The 24,380-nt window shown below is 37.6% G+C and overlaps 1 protein-coding gene across 1 annotated transcript in view; it reads left to right on the forward strand.

Annotated features, from left to right (window-relative positions):
* The window catches only part of LOC116171497 (midasin), a 126,117-nt gene extending 101,766 nt beyond the window's left edge, over window positions 1-24,351 (forward strand). Inside the window, exons 24-39 of the mRNA XM_031488363.1 lie at window positions 555-964; window positions 1,259-1,407; window positions 1,452-1,678; window positions 1,726-1,934; window positions 8,955-9,169; window positions 9,215-9,355; window positions 9,404-9,789; window positions 9,842-10,007; window positions 16,230-17,222; window positions 17,271-17,516; window positions 17,563-17,707; window positions 17,755-18,069; window positions 18,115-18,770; window positions 18,818-19,010; window positions 19,690-19,883; window positions 23,342-24,351. Coding sequence (XP_031344223.1) covers window positions 555-964; window positions 1,259-1,407; window positions 1,452-1,678; window positions 1,726-1,934; window positions 8,955-9,169; window positions 9,215-9,355; window positions 9,404-9,789; window positions 9,842-10,007; window positions 16,230-17,222; window positions 17,271-17,516; window positions 17,563-17,707; window positions 17,755-18,069; window positions 18,115-18,770; window positions 18,818-19,010; window positions 19,690-19,883; window positions 23,342-24,214 — 5,518 coding nt within the window. The 3' untranslated portion in view covers window positions 24,215-24,351. The remainder of the gene's footprint in view (window positions 1-554; window positions 965-1,258; window positions 1,408-1,451; window positions 1,679-1,725; window positions 1,935-8,954; window positions 9,170-9,214; window positions 9,356-9,403; window positions 9,790-9,841; window positions 10,008-16,229; window positions 17,223-17,270; window positions 17,517-17,562; window positions 17,708-17,754; window positions 18,070-18,114; window positions 18,771-18,817; window positions 19,011-19,689; window positions 19,884-23,341) is intronic.
* The last annotated feature ends 29 nt before the right edge of the window (window positions 24,352-24,380 follow it).

The raw sequence follows: 24,380 nt of genomic DNA on the forward strand, positions 1-24,380 counted from the left end.
TTTATTTATTAATTAATTAATTTTATTTTTCCAATATTTGAGGTTAGGAACGAGATTTTGAAAAACGGTTTTCACTGAACTCTTTGGATGTTATTTGGCTACTTTTTTCATAAAGAAAAAGTCATATCTTTCCATTTGATTTTTTTAAGATTTTGGTTCATGGTGTCAAAACTAGCCCCCTGGCGTAGAAGTATTCAACTAAATTAACTATATATTGTTGATTCTCATTGCCCCAGGAATGCTCTTTTCAACCATACCAAATTTGTTAAAATTGGTCAAACGGTTAAGAAGTTTAGTTTATTATGCGAAATTTAAAGAAAATGCAATTTTAAAATTTAAAATGGCAGTTACACCCTCTGTTGGTAGTTTTTAGAACTTATATTTTCCAGCGATTGTTCATGACCGATTTACCCAGCAATTTTTTTTACCTCTAAGTCATATGACGAACGGTTCTCGAGATATGGTCGAGGAACAGTCTTATTGGGTCACCCGGTACATCTTTTTTGCACAACTTTCGCCACGACTTATAATTTGTATTGGTATTATTGTTACAGATCTAAAGACGAAGAAGCTGAAATAGAAGAAGAATTCAAGAAATTATTTCCCAGCTTTCACGATCAGGATTTCTCCGATTTAGAACCAAAATTGCTGGACGACGAACCAGAAGAAGCCGAAATGGGCCTATGCGACGATTACTCGGGAATAATCACTTTGGAGGATGTGAAGTTTGTTTCAGAAATGCATTCTCGTCTCTTATACTCACACACTCGCACCGAGTGGTTATCGCCAAAAGTTGGGCGTACAAATCTCGACTTCGTTACACCTTTACTTTCCAAGTGTAAATTTTACCAGATTATGTCGAAGAGCTATGGAGAGTGCTTGAATTTTAGAACTGATGCCGAATTGATTGGCACACTAAATTTGTTAGTAACCGTCGCTCAGAATTTTGGACGTGTGCAACTAGGTAAATTTATTATTTATGAATTTGATGAGTTCGTCTGAAAACGTCATAGAAAACATAGCTAGGGGATGGGAGGCTTTGGGGAGTGGAAACTGTATGTTTCCAATAAAAGTGTACAGTTCATTTTTAGTTTTATCTGATCAATTGTTTTTTGAATATTCTTTTCCATGGACTTTCTTAACAGTCTTTAAGGACGGCAGGGGTGCTTAGCACCCTCCAAGCCTAAAGGTCGAAAAGAAATGTTGACTAGTAGTTGTAGTCAACTCAAATAATTTACTATTAGTGTTTCGATTTCAGGTAATAATCTCCATTCTCAACACCACTATGACTTCTATAAGGATTCTAATGTATCGGAAGTGCAAAATTCCCATCACAGCCTGGACCAGCTTCACAAACACATCCTCGAACTTTTAAACAAATGGCCAGATCATCCTACACTTAAAACGGTAAGCGCAAATTAGGCGTTCGTAATTTTGAAGTGCTTCCCCAGATACAACTTGTGATCGAGCGCATTTACAACTTCGACATCGCGAGCCCACTGTCCAGATTTCTAACAGGTTTCGAAATATTATTAGCGAAGTGTCACGAATGGGAGGAAAATGCGCATTCGGGCGTGAGCATCCAAAGTTACATACAAAATATAGTTCGGCACATTATAGATTGGAGAAAAATCGAAATGAACATCTGGAAAGAAAGCTTAAATATCGCATTTGCGAGGTAAGTTTCGATGGATCGTTTGTTTTGTTAGCTGCAATTTTTGCTAGAATGAACGAGCCGATAGCCAAATGGTGGTTTTACATTTACGAGTTAGTCGTGCAGTTTATTGATGATGACACTATCAGACAGGAGGAGTTGTTGGAAACTTTAAAAAAATTTGTGACTCAATCCAACCTCGCCGAGTTTTCGAATCGATTACAATTACTGTTGAATTTCCACTACTATGTAACACACAAAAAAAAGACTGCTAGATCAGGTTAGTACTTCCAAGGGTAATACGACACTGGATACACACCGTCTGTGTAAATTTTAAACGCTCAATTTTATCTTCAGAAAAAGTCCGCAAATGTTTTTACCACAATAGTATTTGCATTTACAGGCGCAGGTACAGGGACTATTATTTACACTATGATTTGACCAAACAATTACAGGGGAAAATTTTTTGGGGAAAAAAGTTTGCCTTTTGCTCCATTCTCCCCTATTGAACTTTGAATTTGGTTTGGAAGACACGAACTTGAAATTGAAAATTGAAAAATTATTGTTATTGTTTTATTTTCAGTACATAAATTTTGGAACGCATCACTGGAATTTTTGATGGTTAGTTTCCCTTTATCGTTGTGTGTAATACAAAACTTTATTTTATAGCAGAATCTTTTGAGAATTCTAAATTTAATTTAGAGACGTCAAAAATAGCAAGCTTAGGTTCTGCAGACGCAATCGTTTCCATAGAAACAGAATTGTCATATGTCATTAGAATGCACAATCATTTGTTTCACTTTATCTATCCACAGCCGTCTATAATTACAAGCCATGCTGAGAAGTTTGGCAACGTTGTTCGAAAGTCAATCGGTGGGCCGATTTAGTTTTAATGGCGTCTTGTTGCTCATGGAAAATGGCATTTTCCTCTCTCCTGTGTTTCGCCTTGGCGGTTTTATTATAGAAGAAAGATACTTAGGCAGCTTACAATTGTGCATACATATTATTTATTTACCAAAATGGATAATAACATTTTTATTTGACTTTAAAATTCGGAACGCTGTAAATTGGTAACTGCATCATAATGTGTTTTCCATCGAGATCTCCGAAATTGGTGAACTTCTGTCGAAACAGGTCGAGGTGAAGCACACGCTTGAGCACTTAATTTCGGTAAAAGGACAGTAAATTGCTGCGCATCAGCGAGGTTCTATCAACGACCAGGTGTGATTCGAAATGGCAGACTTTAAGCCAGCCGCTACTCCAGTGGGTGTAGGTACGAAGCTTTTAAAGAGAGGAGCCCTATAGACTTCAAATTCCCGTACCATGAACTCTTGGGAATAAGTTGAAAGGTTCCTTCAGAAAATCGATTTGACATGTCCGTGCTAGAATACCTGAAATACAAACTAATTGTACTTTTTCACGATAAACACTTACCGTACTTGCGTACCAGGTAGTGTGTAGGTCATATTTGAGCTTCTTACAGGTACAAATAAAAGTGCTTGTAAAGGGTCCAGTAAGGAGTAGCCTGCTTTAGAGGTTATGACAACAAATCGATATATTTCGTTTAGCAACTTACCTGAATAATAACTTCTGTTCATTTCGTACGGAGTAACACAAATTGTCGCAATCTCGCTCTGTTAAAACAGGTAAATTGTAATATTACACCCAAAACACATATAAAATACAGCCAAAATCTGTCAGGTTGAATTAGGAAATCGGCCCACCAAGCAGTGTTGCCATAATTCTCAGCACGGCTTGTAATTATAGACGGCTGTGATCTATCCTTACGGTTAAAGAACGGCGTAGCCTATACTATTAAACCCTATTAAAATGTCAATTTAACATACCTATGCTATAAAATAAAGATTTATCATATGTTTTGAGCGTTTGAATAGATTGAATTCATACGATTTTCTTTGTTGCAGTTGAAAAATATTTTTCAAATTTTCAAGAACTTGTTTGGTTTCGTTATTTTCATGTTTAGATTCCCGAGTATACAAAATTTCGTCGAGATCGGGATTTTTTTACGCTAACATTACAATCCAATCATCCAAGGGTATTTCCGAGAGTATCTCTTTACGAAATCGGAAACAGCACATCCAAAAAACCTAGGTAAAGCCATTAGTTTTTCATCTTCTACTCCCATTATGTGTTTTGGCCTCTATATCACGCATTTTTAGTGCACTTTTACTTTCACAAAATAAAAAGTGCTCTTTTGCGCTCTTGATGTCTGTCTGTCTGTCTCTCTGAGCTACAAACGCTACGGAACCACACCACTCAGAAATTAAAAATTATTTTATGTTTGTATTCAAGCGGCTTAATTTGTACATATTTAGGTACCAAACAGTGTAGCATATAAGACCCCTCGAATCATAATTTAATTCTTTTACCATAAAAGATATCAAATAAAATGTAGGGGGAAAACAAAACACAACAACAACAATTACCGTCGTCGTCATGTTTTTAAAATAGTTTTGGTGAGCAAATTAACGTTTTTTTCTAAATTCCACACCCCATATTTTACTCAAGAATTAGAAAACCCTCGAAGACAACTTTAACGGTTTCCTTTTCTACCCAAAACTTAACCGTTTTTCAAATTGTTTTCCAAAGAAACTAAATATCGCCGCGGCGGTTAAGTTTTGAACTGAAGCACAGGTTAAGGCCTCTTCCCTTTCACATAATTTTGTTGTCTTTCAAAAAAAGAAATTTCTTTAGATTTGTTTATCTCACGATGCTAAAAACTCAGTATTGAAACATTTTTTTTGACAGCACTACCAAAACTTTAACGAAATAAAAATAAACCCATAAAGAGCGTTTAAAAATGCGGCAGATCACCTCGATGTGACCCCACGGGGTCATTAGATTTTGACCCATTTTCAAAAGGCGTGTTCACGGACAGACGGACACCATCGACTTCCCTATAAAACTTGCAATCGCTTTGCTCTGCCGCTTAATAACTTGTTTTGCCGAAAAAAAATATTTTAGTTTTTTTTGTAATAAGACCTAGCGTAATTTTTGTAGGTTGTACACAGCAAAAAGGAAATCTTTCAAATAATTAATCAAAACGTTGCGTTGCTATTGGAAAAAGAAATTGTATGATATCACGGCGCTAAGAACTCAAATATAAAAAAAAGTTTGTTACATTCTTATACTACTTATGCCTTTATGCACTTTTGCAAAATTTTAACAAAATATAATATAATGTTTATATATTTCCGTGTTAAACACAATTAATAGCTTACTTTGTAAACCACATCTTATATGCATTAATGTCTTGTTTGTTGAGTTTTAAATGTGCTACTCCATTTTTTATTTCACTTTTTGTATGTATCATAACCGTCTAATTAAATATACTAACATTAAATAAATTAAAGGTTGAGTGGAAGAGCAGACACGGACAGGTTATCGCAATACCTACATAGCTCAAGCTAGAACCATAAAAATATGGTTTAACATGTTGTTTATTAGAAAAGTGTTGGGTAGATTTACAGCTACTAAACCTAAGGTAAAAATGATACACGAGCAAAGGGGTTAGCAAATTTAGCAACTTAAAATAATAATGATTGAAATGACGACCTTCCCGATGGTGCCATAACAGCAACCTGGACTCACTGGTTTTTTCAGTGGAAATTTTGTAATCCATAAACCGGAAAATTTTGGAGAAAAACCTGGGTTTTTCCGTTTTTTCTGGGGGTGGGGGCGTATAAGGAAAAATTGACGTTTTTGGGAAAAATTGGATGCCTATATCCAGTAATATACTGTGTTAGGTCCTTCCTTTACACTACTTTTGAACCCACAATTAAGATTCTGGACTTCAGAAACTAGGTCTCCACCAAGTTACAATAAAAAAAAATAGTCACACTCGCAAGGACACGTGCCCGCTACCGGCTCGTTCGATAAAAAAGTTTAACGGGACAAGGGACTTACTCTCTCACGTAGATGCCACGGTTATTTTCTAGGTCCCAAAGTTTCCAATTTTTCCGTTTTTTTTTTCTAAGAGACGAATCTTTCCGGAATTTTGAAACACTAATCCGGAACTATAATTTGTTTAAGGCACCCCTTTAAACAAATTCCGGATTAGTGTTTCAAAACTCCGGAAAGATTCGTCTTTGAAATTAAAATAATATACAGTGTGTCCCAGATCGCGTGGGATTGCATGGGTAAGTTTGTTATTATTAAAGATAGAGAATTGGTTAAATGAGCAATGTTTTGCAGTTTTGGATGCTTATTTAAAATTTCCTTATGGAAATTCAAAATGTCGCATAGGTTCGCCGTAAATTCAAAAAAACTAAAATTGGTCATTTCCTTGAATGTCTTATATCATCGAAAGTATAAGAGATATAAAAAAAAGTTTTATATAAAAGTGACTGTCTTTGATACGCTTAATTTAGAATTGATGTCAAAAAAAATTTAAGATGGCCACTTTTGAGGAACATTTACCAACTTCCTAAAGTTAAATGGGCGCCATATTGGATTTTTAGATTACTTGATAGATTTTTAAATTCTCTTTTCAACGAGCTATTATAACATAAGATTGAAAATAAGATACAAGTTATATTAACGGTTTTTGTATTTTAATCAAGTAGTCTGTGACGAATAAAAAAAAACAAAACAAAATCTATTCGAGGCAACAAAACAATGAAAATAATTACACCAGATGTTTAAAACACTGGCCATTATTAGTGAAACACACTTCAAGACAGTTTAGTTTAGGCAACGTGTTGCCATTGATGATTATTATTATTATTGTAGTGGTAGCTACTTCCAATTTACTTTTACTTTTTAATTAAGTACTTACTTTTATAATTTAATGTACTGTACATAATTCGTGAATTGTGACCTGAGCAGCCAGTTTGTTGGTAGGTAGCATAAAATAACCCTTCCTTCGAAACATACGTTGTCGAGAAAAATCCTTTAAGGAAGTTTATTGGAGAATTTGTAAATCATGGTGAGCAGTTAAAGATCCAACGAAGATTACCGGTCCAATTACATGACAATGGCCATTATGCCATAAAATACATTAATTAAAAAAAATATTACTTGATTTCGGCGTGAAATTACATGTAGGTTTTCCTGTGACGAGTATAGTGTTCATTATGTCGATTTGAACACTCCGCAGATAGAAAAATAAGATTCATCTGTCCGTATACTCGGGATGGTAAAACTGTTAGTTTCGATATTCTTGCGGATAAACCACCTACTGATCTACAAAATGTGACCTGGGACAATGCATCAATGGTAATACATTGTGTAAAATAAAGCAAAGTGTCTTGAAACGTGTTTAACTGGATAATGGCATGACATTTTTTTGAGGGAATAGTTTGTAGTTATACCACCATTTGTAGGTATGTAAGTAAATGGATAATAAGATAGTCAATAAGTGATGTTATAAAAATCAAAATTTTTCTAGGCCTACTTATATAAAATTTTGGAGGGATGCCCAAACCCACCTCTCATGAGTGCGCCCCTGATATTTTAAACATATGATGTAATTATTTTCATTGTTTTGCTGGCTCGAATAGATTTTGTTTTGTTTTTTTTTAATTGATCACAGCCTACTTGATTAAAATATAAAAACCGTTGATATAACTGGTATCTTATTTTCAATCTTATGTTATGATGGCTCGTTGAAAAGAGAATTAAAAAATCTATCAAGTAATCTAAAAATCCCATATAGCGCCTATTTAACTTTAGGAAGTTGGTAAATGTTCCTCAAAAGTGGCCATCTTGAATTTTTTTTTACATCAATTCTAAATTAAGCGTATCAAAGACAGTCACTTTTATATAAAACTTTTTTTTATATCTCTTATACTTTCGATGATATAAGACATTCAAGGAAATGACCAATTTTAGTTTTTTTGAATTTACGTCGAACCTATGCGACATTTTGAATTTCCAAATTTTAAATAAGCATCCAAAACTGCAAAACATTGCCCATTTAACCAATTCTCTATCTTTAATAATAACAAAGTTACCCATGCAATCCCACGCGATTTGGGACACACTGTATACTTCACATTTGGCGATGGTCAATCAAAAATTTTCTTTCATCAATAAAAAACTTGACAAAATCACTATACCGGGTGAAATATTCCCAAACTGAAAATGTTTTTTTGTAAATTGTTACTCCCCATGTTAATTATTGTAACACCAATCGAAAGAAGATTGTTTCTCATCGAATGATGTATGAATTAGTTGAATGAGTAGTATTTCTCATTATTTTATCAAAAATTTTGAAATAAATGCAATTACCAAAATCAGCCATATTTAGTAAGACAAATACCAGATTTAAACGTTATTCAATTCTTTACAAAATGTCCAATTGAGTCTTGGTTGATTGATTGCTCAATTTTTTATGAAATTATGAGAAATACGACTGAAAATGAACTAAGCCGCATATCATTAGATGAGAAAAAAACCTTCTTTCGATTGGTGCAATTATTAACAATCTGCAAAACACATTTTCCCAAGTTAATTGCCTATTTTCGGTTTTGTAATATTCACCAATCACCTGGTATGTGAAAGGGAACTTTTCAATTCCGGGGGATTCCATTAAAAAAAAACGGAAGTTTTGCGCCTACATTTTTTCCCGATATCTTTCATGGCGGGAGATGCTACACCCTGTATAAAGTACATGATATGTACAAGAACTATTTGCTTACTTACAACTTACAAGAAAAAACGAATTGAATTTGTTGTTTTAATTCAATGTAATTACAATTTAACATTCCATCTTCGATAAAAGTGCCTAATATTAAATATGTAAAGGAATGTTGAGTAGGTCATGGAAAAGATAATATAATTCATCTCTTGTGTCGAATACGTACGATTACGGCTTCATGGCAAATTTATTATTATTACTTATTATTATCCCCTCTCTAGTTCTGGGCCCTCAACAGGCTTGCGCCCAATTACAGAGTGACCCGCATACCTCTTTTTAGAGGTGCCTCTGCAGAAGGTCTTAAGTTGTTCTATACTACTCCTGTATTTACCTTACGAATTAGGTAAAGTGCAAGAAAACCTAATTCGGAGTAGCCAGTAGAATGCTCGGAATTGGTCTAAGGTAATTTCCATCTCTGCCACAGATGAAAAATTCACCTCAACCCAGGTTCGAACATCCGACCTCCAGATTTATAGTCCAACACTCTACCACTGAGCCATAAAGCCGGTAAATGCCCCCTTTATCTCCTTTATGGAACTAAACAAGCGGTTAACAACTTGTCCATTTACGGTGTCTATCTAGTGTAGTATTATCTTTGGTGTTTCTCAAGTTGATCCCGCTCCAAATAAATCTTTGCAGAAATTTTAATCGATCTTCTCTGGAATTTGTATCAATATTTCAAACAGTTTGAGGCAAATGTTGCAAGTAAAATAAAAGAGCTTCGTTCGCCGATTGAGAAGAAACTAAAGGATTACATCAAAATTGTAAAGTGGAAGGACATAAGCTATTGGGCGATTAAACAAACGGTGGAAAGAACCCACAAAACTCTTCACAAACATATTCGGGAGTTTGAGGTATGTGTCATACAAATTTGACTTTATTTACCAAGTGTTCTACAGAATATACTGAAGCAACCTGTCGCGGGATGCCTAACGTGGAAGCCTACCGAAAATAAAGTTGCAGATGAAGGTATCTGGGATAAGAAGGAGATTCCCGGTCACACCACCAACACTTACCTTGCAAAACTCACCATTTTTGAGGTATGATCTGGCTATTTTGAAACTAATCCACAGCGAGATCTTCCTTAGGTTCCGGAAGATACGGACGACGTCTTCAGAAGGGCGCCCACTTTCTTCAAAAGATCCCGAACTTTATGCAAGAGGGCGATATCGGCAGCGGATTATCCCAACTTAATACAAAGCTTGGACGACTTCGTGACGGATGTGATAACCTCGAGCGCGCATTTGCAAGGCTTAGAAATCGACACGACGTTACCGAAAGAGAAACAGAAGGCGCAGGCCAAAGGTATACTTTTGCAAAAACGTAAAGGCCTCGCGGACCTGTTCAAGGCGCTGACGGAAATCGGAGTGTCGTATCGCGCCGGCGTCGTTTACTCTAAATCGCGTAAGGAGATCGGGCAGTTTCTAATTAAACCGCTCGACATACACGCGAGCTTTTCTCACTTGCACGATGCGTAAGTCTGCATTGAACCGTTGTGTAGTAATAGTACGTTTAATTCGTTTCAGGTACGCCAACGATGACAAAATCTTGTCGATTTGGAGTGATTGCGAGTCCTACTATTACAAAAGCCTGTCCAAGCTAGATTCGTTACGAACTTTTTGTACTAATCCCGCTAAAGACTTGGGTCTGCAGAATTTGGAACGTTGCTCTGGGTTTTCTGAAGCTTTGATGGTAAGTTGTAATGTAGTTAGGTTGATCGTAGTAGTAGTAGTTCTCGCCTGCACCTACCTTTCTGTAATTGATGGCGCTTTGGTGTAGGTAAAATTTAACAAATGCAGAACTTTTTTTTGTATCATACCCAATTCAAAACACAAGAAAAAAGATTTTCTCCTTAAGGCGAGTAACTTTGGTGCACTTTCTATGCACAGATCGTACTTCGCGAAAGGCCATTATCTCAAAAGAATATTTTCATAAATAAGAAAATTGGAGCTGTGCATCGTTTGCCTTTGTTAGAAGCGTCTGTAGTTGAAATTTCAAAAAAATCTTGGTATTACCGAGAATATTTGATTTATACTATCATTGTATATGCACCTTACAGTACGGCCACGCAATGTTAAAATCACGCAACGCTTATTTGGAGGCCAGGAGATTAGTTCTGGCGGCCTACCAGAAAAGTACAAAATGAGCACTGCGATCGATCGATAAGGTAACTGTATAACAACAATAAAATGACAGAAACCTTTATCTAACTTCGTAAGCGATACGGCGACAAGGAATGGCACTAATTATTTAAAAAAAAAACTTAAGCAAATGAAACTTATAACCCAGGCCTCCATACATTTGAAATTTTCAAACTGGTTTGGTCAAGGATTGATTGGATTCATTTGAATTCAAATCATGGATTTCTGTAGGGACGTCCAATGGGTCCGTTCACTTAGGATCGCCCCCCCCCCTCTCCCGAGCCGCCTCCATTAGCCCAAAAAAGAACCAACTTTTTTTATCTACTGTGCCTCAATATTGTATTTATGCTAACGATTTGTGCCTTTCTGATTTCATAAATATTTCGAAAATTCAAATGGGGCTAAGTGGACGCTTGCCCCCCCCTATTGCATAATACTTCGATTGTGCTTAATTGTGTATGCTTATTTGTGTCTTTTTGGTTTGTTGATAATTGGAACAATCAAATGGGGGCTCAATGAACGCTGAGCCCCACACACACCCATGAATTTATTAATTTATCTTTTTGGTTTCGGAAACACTTCATACATTTTCCCCAAAATTCAACTTTTTTATGTGTAAACTCGTTCATAATATTTCACTCAAAATCCAATAATCAAAGTACCATACGATATATGGTTTAATTTTAGAAGGCTTATGACCGTTTGCACTGAAAAATTTAAGGGTGGCTTAGCCTAAGTGTAGCTTAAAATCCATGGCAACGATTATTGGGACAATGGTTGCCATGGAATTTAAGCTATGCTTAAGCTAAGCTCGGCCTAGATCTGTCGGTGCAAACGGCCATAAGTGGGGTAAGATCCACTTACCTGGTTCACCATGGTTCATGTGCCATCTTCAGTTTAATTACCTTACCTTACCAGTTTTTAAATTGGTTAGAAATTAAGTTAATAAATTTAGTTTTTTTAATTTCATTTTTTAATTATAATTGTTACTGGATATTGGACTCGAATTCATTGATAATATTCAAAAGGTTATAGCAGGCATGGGCAACCTTTTTTTCCAAGGGGCCAAAATAACATTTTTCATATGCGGCACGGATCACAGTTGAAAATCCAAATAAAAAATATGTTTAAAGAAATTATTAATTATCTATTTCTTTTTGGTCTTGACTTATTTTTTGCTTTCGTCAAAATCATTTTTTTTTTAAAACTAAGTACTCCTGAAAATTGACACGATTTTGCATACAAAAATTTACAAGACATGGATAAAAAATCCCCTTGCATCCAAATTTTTATTTATGCTCTTAACATTTGTTGCAATATATGGCTTAAAATTGTTTATTGCCGAATTTTTGATAAAATACTGAGAAATACAACTGAAAATGAACTAATTCGTATATCATTAGATGAGAAAAAAAATCTTCTTTCGATTGGTCATTATGAACCTTCTTAACATGGGGAGCAACGATCTGCCAAAAACGTTTTCCTCATGTTAATTGCCTATGTTCGATTTTGAAATATTCACCCGAGATATAGAGATATTTGGAAAGTACTTCTTTTTTTATGTAATATGTTATACCCTTAACCTCGCCCTTAACTTTAACGATTTCGCTCTTTTTTCCTCAAAATTTGACAGTTTTTCGAGTTTTTTTTTAGAAGAAACTTGAGTTGAGGCACAGATTAAGACCTCTTCCACCATCACTAATAATTTTTAGCTACTTTATAGAAAAAATTAAATTATTGATTGATCTCTGCCAAATGTCATATTTTTTTCATTTCAAATGGAACCGCCCTAAACAAATTATACCTCTGGATAGCCGAAACTACAAAATTTCTACTGATACAAACAAAATCGAAGCGCAAATTTGTAAAAAAACGTTCTTTTCCGTACCCAAGTCTGCCATGATGAAACAAAAGACTTTCAATTGTTACAATTAACAGGTAAAATGTCAGCAGTGTATGATTGTTTTTTAGTCTGAATAATTTATGCAATTGAGTCAGTGAAATTAATAATAATAATAATAATTTATGTGCATGTTATTGTGGCAAGGCACTTACATTTGTCTAAGGGCAGATGGAATACATTATAATAAGGTATATATAAATAACAAACACGATAAATATAAAGCATAACATAATTAAAACATTCACTACATACTAACACAACAAGAATTATAAACAAATATTACAAATATAGATAAAATAATTACATATACAGGTATAAAGATAAAACAAGATATATAGGTAGGTATTTACTTTAGACTAGATAGATATTTATCACAAAAAAACTCTTTAATGGAGTAGTAAGCTTTACTAACTAAAAATTCTTTTAATTTATTTATTTATTTATTTATTTTTTTTAAAGAAAAAAAGCTACCTATTTTAGGGCTTAGTAATATGATGTAAAAATTCGGAAATTTTAATTACGAAGAATTCTAAAAAATGAAAAAGATTTTCGCTTTAAAGCGAGTAACTTTGGCGCATTTTCCATGAATTGATCAGTAGTTCCTGAAAGGTCATGTACCGGATTATCTATGTGTACAAAGGAAAATAAGTTATAAATATGCGATATGTTTGCTTTTATTAGAAAAATAAAATAAGAAAGTTTACATTCTGCAGTTTGCGCACATCTGAATTTTCCAATATGCGATATGCTTGCCTTTACTAGAAGCATCTGTGGTTACTGTTTCAAAAAAATATCTCGATAAATATGAAAGTTGACATTGATGCGCACTTTAATCATCGAGGTTTTTCTTGGTGCCAAAGCGAATCGAACTAAATAGCTTGAAAACTGTAGCAGTAGTTAAGGCCCTAGACGGACGGACGGAGAAAGTGGCCATAATAGCGCCTTCCAACATTGGAAACGTTGGAAAATGCGCTAAAAATACAAAATATGTAAGTATCAGGGTTTTGTCTTTATTTTTTTTCTGAGGTTATTTGAAGAGAGATTAAGAAATGCACTTTTGCCACTTTTTTAGTACTGTATCTGAGAATCTATCCATCGCAGAGGCTTGCGGTAAAAAAATTATTACTAAAACGGCCACGAGCAAAATCTGGAAAATATTTTTAAGTTTTTGAAATGACCGCTAGGGGGCGTAACTTCAATCTGGAATCTAAAAAAGTGATGTTTCTGTGAATTCCGCTATATTAACCTAACAAAAAAATGTCCAGTCTTTGAAGTTGACGATAATCTGAACAATTTTTGTTTGACAATTTTTCCTGTATCTCTAAAAATGAAGTGGTGGGGGGTATTCAAAGGTTTCCGTAAAGAACACCCTGTATCTTCGAAACGGCTGAGCCGATTTAAACAAACTCGGGTTAGTTAAAAAGATCTATTCTTCAGCTACATATATTACACTATTTGAAGTTTTGTTAGTTTCACATATCACCGCTTGAGGGCTTTTTTCGACATTCCGACAGAAATGGTTAATTTTCTAAAAAAAATTAAATGCATTGGTTTGATTTTTTTTTTCTAAATGATGCCTAAACAAGCTCGCGAAAACAGCATTAAGTCGATCCACCTTAGGGCCACAAATTATATAATAAAAATAATTCCGGAAAAATTAGCTTAAAAAAATAAAATTTTGAGGGTATAAAATTTTCTTTGGCCTAAATTTTAGGTTAGGAACAAGATATCGAGATGCGGTTTTCGCGAGCTTGTTTAGGCATCATTTAGCTACTTTTTCTTGAAAAAAAAATCGAACCAACGCATTTAATTTTTTTGAGAAAATTAACCATTTGTCGAAAAAAGCCCTCAAACGGCGATATGTGAAACTAACAAAACTTCAAATATTATAATATTTGTAGCCGAAGAATAACTCTTTTCAATTAACCCGAGTTTGTTAAAATCGGCTCAGTCGTTTCGAAGATACAGGGTGTTCTTTACGGAAACCTTTGAATACTCCCCACCACTTCATTTTTTAGAGATACAGGAAAAATTTTCAAACAACAAAGGTTCAGATTATCGTCAACTTCAAAGACCGGACATTTTTTTGTTAGGTTAGTATAGCGAAATTCACAGAAACATCACTTTTTTAGATTCCAGATTGCAGTTACGCCCCCTAGCGGCCATTGCAGAAACTTAAAAAATATTTTCCAGGTTTTTCTCGTGGCCGTTTTAGTAATAAATTTTTTTTACCGCAAGCCTCTACGATGGACAGGTTCCCAGATATAGTACCTCGCATTCTTATTTGGCCACCCTGTACAGTACAATACAGATTAGTAACTTATGTACAATTTGCAATTTTTGCATCAAATAAAGTAGATCTTACATTTACAACAAGACGCGCCTACTTAACTTAATCGTATTTACAGATGAACCAGCACATACATAGATATCTTTCATTGTTTGATGTTCTGCGGCTGGATAGAGTATTTATTATCCTTTTCAGGGACGAATTGTTAAATTTAATTTTGTATCTTTGTTTTTCGAGGTACTACTTTTTTGTTTCACTATATATATACCTGGGGGGGGGGGGGGGAGACTACGTTTTAATTATTTATAAAAAGTGGTAGTGGTACATAAACAAAAATGACCCGCAATCTATTTTGATCATTAATTACATTCCTTGCCACTAAAAACTTTCAAAACCTGGAATCAAACATTACGTGTATTGGTAACATTGAATTAAAATACTAATAATAATGAAGAATAAATAGGGTCTGTATGCCTACAATGCAACTTTCTTGTAGCATACTTACGTCACCGGGGTCCCGTTCGCTTGGTGTACGTTAAACACTAACACAATGGCCCATATGAATAAAGGGGAGGTTATGATTATACTTGCAAAATTCAAAGTAAATACTCGTAAGTGCCCTTTCATACTGGGCTGCTTAGCAGCGCTGTAATGCGCCCCGCCCCTCTGCTTAGCAGCGTTGCTAAGTCGCCCAGTGTTAAGGGGCACTTACGAGTATTTCCTTTGAATTTTGCAAGTATAAGCATATGCTCCCTTTTATTCATATGGGCCATTGTGTACGTACCAAAAGAAAAAGATCGAATAGGCTGGTCTCAGATAGATATTGGATATGGTTTGCGTTTATGCTAAATTAATTTTGGTAGCGCTTTTTTATCGCCATCTATCTCTTTTTTAAGGCGTCGCACTTTTTGCTATGCCGTAGCCTTACTCTAAAGTGTATATACAATGATACTATATACAATATGTTTGTCTTTACCAGAAGCGTGTGTGGTAAAAGAAATGTTTCCATAAATATGAGTTGGCATTGGGCATTTTGCGCATGTGCACATCTAATTTTTACCTTTTTACGATATGCCTAGTAAAAATTTTAATGAAATTATTTCTGGAAGTAAAGAAAGTCTGCACATGCGCATATCTGATTTTGACTTTTTATGATTTGTTTAAATTCAGTTAAAATTTCAAAAAAAGTTTCTCAAAGTAAGAAAATTGATTGAGCAGTCTGTGCATGTATATTTGATTTTTACTATATACGGTATATTTTTTTGATTTTGATTAAAAATTCAAACAAATATCCCTGTAAATAAGAAAGATGACTTTGCGCGTGCGCAATTAATCGTCAAGATTTTTCTGGACTCAGACGGCAGAGCTATAAGCTACCAAATACAAAAAGAACGAACAAATTTTATCGAGAACTATAGAAGTAGACGGACAGAGAAAAACAATTGAGCATTGGGTTATCGAGTTATTCAACAAAATTTTTTGTGCTATTTTTATTGATGGATAGTTCAAAAATGCTCCGGTTGGTAATAGGCGTGGGTCTGGGTATAATGATTCGCAGACTTCTATTTTTTAATTTTCAGCAAACCACCCAACAACTTAAAACCTCGTTAGTGAACACATCAAGAACTTTCTACTATCTAAAACACTACTCTTCCTGCTTAGACAGGTACATTGAAAGTTTGCCGCTCACCTACCTACCGAAAGCTGTATACGAAAACATAGTTCAGTTATCCAAGAATATTATTGTGACCCTCGAGCAATTTAAAGTCGTCTTAGACACATGTCCGAGTCATGGTGTCGAGTTTGGAGACCTGCCTATTTTGAAACCTGCTCCCATAAACTTTCCCCAGTATAAAAATGACGAACAGTGGCTCAACTGTGCAGAGAAGATTGCCGCTGCCTTAAAAACATCCCAAGCGATTTCACGCTCTCTCTCACATGCCCTCCATTCCATACCAAGCACGCAATTTAAATGCGCTAAGAAGATACACATCGCGGTTCCATCAGACGAACTAATCGGCAATTTCGATAGTATCTCCCAGAATCTCAAAGATGTATGTCGCATTTTCAACGAAATTCCGCTGACAAACAGCCTGCATTGGCTCCAGTCGGAGATCGAATCAGCCAAATACGCAATGTGTCAAAAACCCGAACATACTGAAACAGTTGACACCAGCAAATTTAAGCAAATCGGTCGACGTTTGCTGCATAAATTGCTACTGGTTGTACAAGCAATTTATAAAAAGTGTGACGCGAAGAAAGCGCCAGAAGACAACTTCGCACTAAAGCCCGATCATTTAAAAACACTGATCTTAAACAATTTATCCGAGGACTTTGCGCTTCTTGATATGCCAACGGTTTTGAAACGTTTACATCGATTGGTAACGGAATTGAACTCGCTTTCCTCCACGATGAATTCGGAATGCAAGCAAATACTGTTGCAAATTAAACCGATTTTGGAACAAGTTTTGCTGCTTTACCAGTATTTCCTGACTCAACAAGTTTCCGCCTATCGAACCACTTGCAAGATGAATTCCATACTCTGCAATATTTTCACAGATCTAACCACAAAGGTAGGTGTCGCTCGCGCCACCACTGTTTGCTCATATAGATAATTGCAGGGATTTTGCGTGCCGCCCGAGTTTTCCGAGGAATTGAATTCTGAAGATGGCACCCAGCAGATGGGAGGCGGTTTGGGGCTCGGCGAAGGGGAAGGGGAACGAGATGTCTCCGATCGAATCGAATCTGAAGATCAACTGGAAGATGCCGAGCCTGCGGGTAAGGAGAAAGATCGAGATGAGGACAAGGACTGCAAGGAGGAGGAGAAGGGTATCGAAATGAGCGAGGACTTTGAATCCAAAATGCAGGTATGTCGTACAAATTTTCTGTAAGTGGTTTTTCAAGTTTTTCAAGGATATCGAACCGAATGACGAGAATGAAGATCAGAAATCGGAATCGGATGATGATGCCGACGAGCAAATGGGCGAAACTGGAAAGGAGGCGGATCAGTTGGACCAGGAGATATGGGGTTCGGATGATGAGGAGAACAATGACGAGGGTAACGTGATGTGGTGTTCTAAGAAATGTTAACAGAATCGATTTTAGATGCCGAGGATGACGAAGGTAATAGAGGTGAAAAGCAAGGGGAAGATCAGCTGGGCGCCAAGGAGAACGAGTCCGTTGAAACGGATGAGCCGGACGAAAAAGGAAGTAAGAAAGAAGAAAAGAAGGAGGAGATTAACGAATTGAAAGAGCCCGAGATTGACGACAATCAAATTGATCCGTATCATGGAAATCCTCCTAAATACCCGGAGCCTGAGGCTTTGGATTTGCCCGATGACTTGCAGGTTGATGACGACATGCAGGAGAACAATGAGAACCCCGATGAAGAAAATCCATTTGATATTGACACCATGAAAGGTTAGTGCAGCTCGTTTGTTCTTTGCAAATAATTTGTACTTTTAGAACAAGCCCCTCCTCCTCCGGAACCCGAACCGGAAGAAGCTCCAGAAATTACTCCCGATGAAACTAATGCTGATGGGGTAAGTGACGGCGAAGACGCAAATGACGAAAAAGATAAACCTGATGACGATGTGAAAGAGGACGAAGTTAAACAATCTGAAGAAGCGGAACCTCCACACAGAGACGAAGATCGAACAGACCCACAGTCGGTACTGGACGAAACGCAGACGAAAGATGAGGCTTCGCAGGCAATGGACGTTGATGATATCGCGGCCAGTGATAATGTGAAAGCGAATCCTGCCCAAAATCAAGAAAGCGTCGCACCGAATGAGGAGATCAATCAGGAGGACAATCCGGATAAGGAGGGTGTTGGGCAGTCTCGTATGGAGCAGTCGATGACCGGTCACAAGGGGCAAGCGATGGCCCAGGAAAGCATTTCTAGTAATCAGTCGGAGGAGGAGGAAATTGACATGAAACGTAAACCCGGCGAATCCGATTCTAAACGTAGTTTGGGAGACGTGAACGAGTCCGTCAAGAAAAAATTAAAAACCATAGATTTGCAAGAGAAAGATGAGGCGATGGACGAGGGCGAAGAACAACAGGAACAAAACGCCGAAATGTATAAACATATTCAAGACGCTACTAAAAGTGACGATCAGGTTTTCGATCAACTGTTTAGGTGTCACGTTTTTACGTGTTTTTTTAGGTTTTGGATATTGCTACGAAGGAACAGGCAGACGAGCAGAGGGATGTTTCTGATGCAAAGGAGAAAGAGAAGACAACTGAATCTGCAGCTATGGATGAAGAGGAGGATGTCGAAGTTAAGGAGGGCAAGAAACAGAAACCTGAAAAAGTCGAGTCGGATCAAAAAAAGAACAAAAACAAACAACATCCGGAAGGTAAGCAGTACCATCTGTTTAACTGCAAATATATTTTTGATTGAGAAGGTGAGAGGTGTAGATTTTAGAAAAAATATTTTCTTCTGGCAATTAGGGCTTCGCATGAACCTGATCTGACATTTGATCACAATAGCATTATAAAAAATATACGAAATTTCTGTCTGCTTCTATCACATGGAAAGAGGGCATGCGCACTCTCTTACAGCGATGCGTACACCACGAGCAGCTGTTACGCTGCGTTCCTCTCTTCACACTGAAAAGTATGGTTGTCGAAAGAAACGTGTACTATTCCATGTGAAAGAGAAGGACACAGCGTAACAGCTGCTCATGGTGTAGGCATCGAATGTAAGAAAGTAGCAAAGTACGCATGCGCTCTCTCTATGTGATGGAAACAGACCGAAACATTAATTAAGGGTAGTCTCGACTTAATTTTTTAGGCAACCCATTTGCAATGTATTTGCTTCCAAATTACGGTAAACAGATCTTATGTGGGATCTTGTAGTATAGTAGCTGACCAACAAATTTTGCTCACTGTAGATCAGTCACCCGTTTTGCTAACGAAAACCAGAGAGTCATGCATGGTATTGATTAATGATTGTGAAAAAAAACCCTTATTTTAAAATAAGCCTAAGAAACGGCACTAGATTTTATTATTTAATTTGAAACTGTTGCAACGTAGGTGAGATAATGGATAACCTTAACGATATCGAAATTGAGGGTGAACACATTTCCACTCTCACTGTACAACGAGGAGATGAAACTACGCATCACACTCGGTATACGTCCGGTGCAGGTGACAGTGTTCCGTTATCGGTCGTTGAAATGAATCAAATACGCACGGAAGTTGAACATCAATTTTCAGAATGGATTGAGGTAGGTTATCTGTGAATTTTAGCTCCTTACATTACTAGGAAGGAACTTGATCGCATTGCGATTATAGACTATTTAGTTGCTTTTGATGTCGCAATCATTTATTTATTTATTATCGTTCTCTTGTTCTAGGCCCTCAACAGGCTTGTGCCCAATTACAGAGTGACCCCCATAATGCGTTTTAGAGGTGCCCCTGCAGAAATTAAGTAAAATTCGTATAGATTCGTTTTAGATCGGTAAAGGCGTCAAGCAAGCGTGATATCCTTTGATTTATATTTATATTTTTCAAATTTTGTGCCGTTTTATATTTTTCCTGTGTGTGTCGATCTTCAAACCCAGCGCCATCTACTACCTTCTTATAATGAATGCAGTATAGAAAGGCAGTCTTCCTACACTACTTTTAGGTGTGCAGCCTCGTACAATTGTTTCAACTAAAGTCACTAAATATATTTAAATATAATTAGTGACTTTAGTTTCAACCACTGAAGGGAATGGTTGTTCTCACACGAGATAGTTAGGATGTCGCCCGAGTACCATGCTGGTCAAAAACCGTGGCTAGATGAATTTGTACCATATCTAGCGCTTAGTATACCCAGAGGATTATTGTTATCTATGTTTGCTACCTTGTTGGCAGCTTGTAGCTACTGCGCGGTACTCTAACCCTACTGACACCCGCTTTTGGTTGAGGCTGTTGTCGGTGGTTGGGCTGAATCATACTCTCTGCCTACCCGTTTGCCTACCTGACCGGGAGTTAGCTCTGGGAGCCTGCCTTGGTTTAGTTTGGGTCATGGGAGGTGGATGTTTTAGAGGTTGGCGCAGTTTAATCCATTTGATCCTGGCTTCTTTGCTGTTCAACACCAGAGACGCGCTTTCGTGGTTTGGTGTGCTGAGGTTCAGTGACCTGCACCAGAGTTTGAGGGGTATCCTGGGACGCTTTTTCTGGTTTATTAGGTTTGTTTGTGTCAGTATCCATGTCAGGCCCGTGAAATTTCGTCCTTCCAGCTCTCCATCCCCCACGGAGCCCAACAAGGGGACGTCTATCCAGACGCCAGGGCTACCAGGAGAGTATACCTTTTATAGGGTAGCATAAAACAGTCCTGGTTTCGCTTCGACGTAGGTCATTCGAGAACGGCCTACCTTATGCTAGTCAGTCTGCTGCCACTAACCCTCCAAATGCGACACAGCCGATCGATCATGGTGGGTTCGCCATGACCCCCCCCCCGTTTTGCGAAATTCTGGCCAAAGTAGTGTGTTATGGCCACTTCAGGTAACTCCACTACCAGCATCCGTTCATCTGCTATTACGGGTCGCCTTGCGACGAACTTGGGCCGCTTAGTCGATGAGGTTGAGGAATTAAAAGCAATTAGTAAAATTATTATTGGAATTTATTTAATTAAATACGAGTATGATACACAGTGTATTGCAATTGATCAAGCGGTAGTTGTCGGTAGAAAACCGTGGTGCAGGGAACGAACAGACGAACGGACACGAACGCCACCAGACGAAAATGTCGCACCTGGACGAGGTCGGAGGTAGTCTCAATCGGAGATGTTAACTCCAGGAATTGTACGGTCAGGGCCAGCAAATTGAGGCGGTCACTTCGGTAACCCCAAAACAAAGGTACATCCCAACCGACAAATTTCCTAGCGAAAGAAAAGTAATTTGACACAATTAAAGTAGCGGTTTCTATGGCACAATTTCGGAAAAACGTATGGAAAAAAATAATATTCCCTCTCCCTCCCCCCATGTAATAAAAAAAAACGGTTTACCTTGAGAAATTAATGCAGCGGTAGAAAAAAATTGAAAATGTAAAAAATGACTGTAAAAAAGCAAAACGGCAAAAGGATCGATACGGTACGGTTGCAAATATAATCGGCAGTAGACGTAACTTACGGCAATCAAAAAGGCAAAAGATTTACTTGCTTGCGGTCAGTAAAACAAGCAAAAGATTCCCCACAAAATCAAGCGTTTACCTTATAAAGAAATCAGAATTTTGTGGAGATGGAACATGGAAAATCCAACTAGTCGCGTATTCAATACGAAATCGAAACAAGTCAATTCGATTTTTAATTAATTACTCGGCTCCTGTTCGTGCTAAAATTCCAGGACCTATGGCGATCACTTCGTTAATTAAGCGCGAACAATTTGACACCACAATCTTTTTACTGTAACTCATTTAATTAGTGAATGTTAATTATACATATTTAAAAGGCTGAATGGGCGGAATTACATTAATTGCAAGTCACAGAGTCGGCTGGCGCTTATTTAATTTTTGCAGATACGCCGCCCGGGGGGGGGGGGGGGGAACTAGTTTTATCCTTCAAAGGTCTCAACGAAAGGAATTAATTTCTACCAACTATAGCCCTCCTCCTCGACCTTTTTTCGTGGTCGGGTATATTCCCTTATACCTCAGGAACGGATTGTCGGAAGAGGGTACTCACAAAGGGTGATTGAGGCGTCTGCAAGAAATATATCAATTGGTGATGTCAAAACAAAAGCTATTTCGGTTTAAAAAAAGGCGCTTTATCTGCACATGGTTGTGCACAATTTATACTTCTTTGTATTTTGTAATGTAGAAACAAACTGTAGGTTCCCTGGTATCCAGAGTTCGTTTATTGGTGACCGAATCTTCGGCGCTTCGGCCTTAAGTTTAGGTTTTTTTTTACTGAGCTTGTCCCCTTTTGGTCTGGGCGATTTAGTCAAGACTCCCTACACTTCTAAGTTCGCGAGATGTGACCACAGTCAACTTGAAGATGTATGGTTTCTCGTCATAGCTGGTTTATTAAAGACCAGTATCCAGACGGCGCAGGTCCTTAGTCACAACAGGAGAGCAGGGCGGAGATGTAGTAATAGATATGACCAACAGTTCTTTCAGAAGCTGCGAGCATCTCATTCTATGCATTAACCTGGACGTCACATGTGAACAAATGCCTGAATCATTCTCCTATCCACCACCTGGGGACGCGCTCAATAAACCCCGCCCCGCACTTCGGGGGGCATATTACCACCCGCACTTCGGTAAGGAAGGTATTGCATTGGGGTAAAAAATGCCCCCCTCCCTTTCTTGACGGAAATACGTGTTTTGAAGCACCAGGAATCCGAATCAAACAAAATCTTGATGATGTCGGTATGTTGGTCATACTCACTTCCGGCTAAACGGCTGAACCGATTGGAACCAAATTTGGTGCACATACTCTTAGACTTAAAAGGGCAGAATCGCCCACGGCACATTTTTTTCTTAGCGATTCAATCCGGATAATTTGGGTGGTACCAAACTAAAATAAAGAAGTTTAGAGGGGGGTGGGGGGTCTGGATCGTACTAGGATTGCATATATTTCCCGCTCATCTAAATCTTACATTTGCGATATCAAAGTTCCTAAAGACCTGATAACTCTAACATTGACTGAGAGTAATGAATGGGGGTGGAAGGGGGCAAGTCTAATGTAGTTTACTGCTTTCAGCCGCCTTCGAACGTCGAAGCCGAACACGCCTGGAAGAAGATAACATCGGTAACGTCGTCGTTAGCACAGAACTTATCGGAACAGCTTCGTCTGGTTCTCGAGCCTACGCAAACGTCGCGTCTGAAAGGCGATTACCGGACCGGTCGGCGTATTAACATGCGTAAGGTGATCCCGTACATCGCGTCACAATTTCGCAAGGACAAAATCTGGTTGAGACGGACGAAACCGTCGAAAAGGGAGTATAAGATCGTGCTGGCGATCGACGACTCCTCCAGTATGTCCGACAACCACTCGAAGGAGTTGGCTTTCGAGAGCGTGTCGTTAATCTCGAAGGCTCTGACGTTACTGGAAAGCGGGCAGCTGTCGGTGTTGAGCTTCGGCGAGACAACACGAGTGTTGCACAAGTTAGTGGATACTTTCACCGAGAAGAGTGGCGCGAATATATTGCAAAATTTCCAATTTTTACAACAAAAAACGTGCGTGGGGAAATTGGTGGACTTCGCAACCGAGATGCTCAATTCGGCACAGGGTGCTAGCAGCGCGTTGATTGCAAAGTTATTAATTATTGTTAGTGACGGGCGAGGGATTTTTTCCGAAGGTGAAACCTACGTAAATCAAGCCGTTCGTCGAGCTAAATTGTCGAACATTTTTATGGTTTTTGTTATTGTTGATAATCCCAATAGCAAAAGTTCCATTTTGGACATTCGTATGCCTATTTTTAAAGATGGAAAATTGCTACGTATAGAATCTTACATGGACTCCTTTCCGTTTCCATTTTATATTATTTTGAGAAACATTAATTCATTGCCTAACGTTTTAAGTGACGCATTGAGACAGTGGTTCGAAGTTGTTTCAAATATTGATAAGCAGTGAAATAAATATGTTGTTAATGCTTCTTAAAAATAGAATATGTTACCAAAAAAAACAGCGTAATAATTTATTTGCTTATTGAGGTCATTTATTTGGGTCGTCGATGGTAATCAGGTAGAGCAAATTGTGTACTGACAGTTGGGGGGTGTCATTGGTGACAATTAGCGTT

Source organism: Photinus pyralis, unplaced genomic scaffold (assembly GCF_008802855.1).
Source record: "Photinus pyralis isolate 1611_PpyrPB1 unplaced genomic scaffold, Ppyr1.3 Ppyr1.4_LG5, whole genome shotgun sequence".
NCBI lineage: Eukaryota > Metazoa > Arthropoda > Insecta > Coleoptera > Lampyridae > Photinus > Photinus pyralis.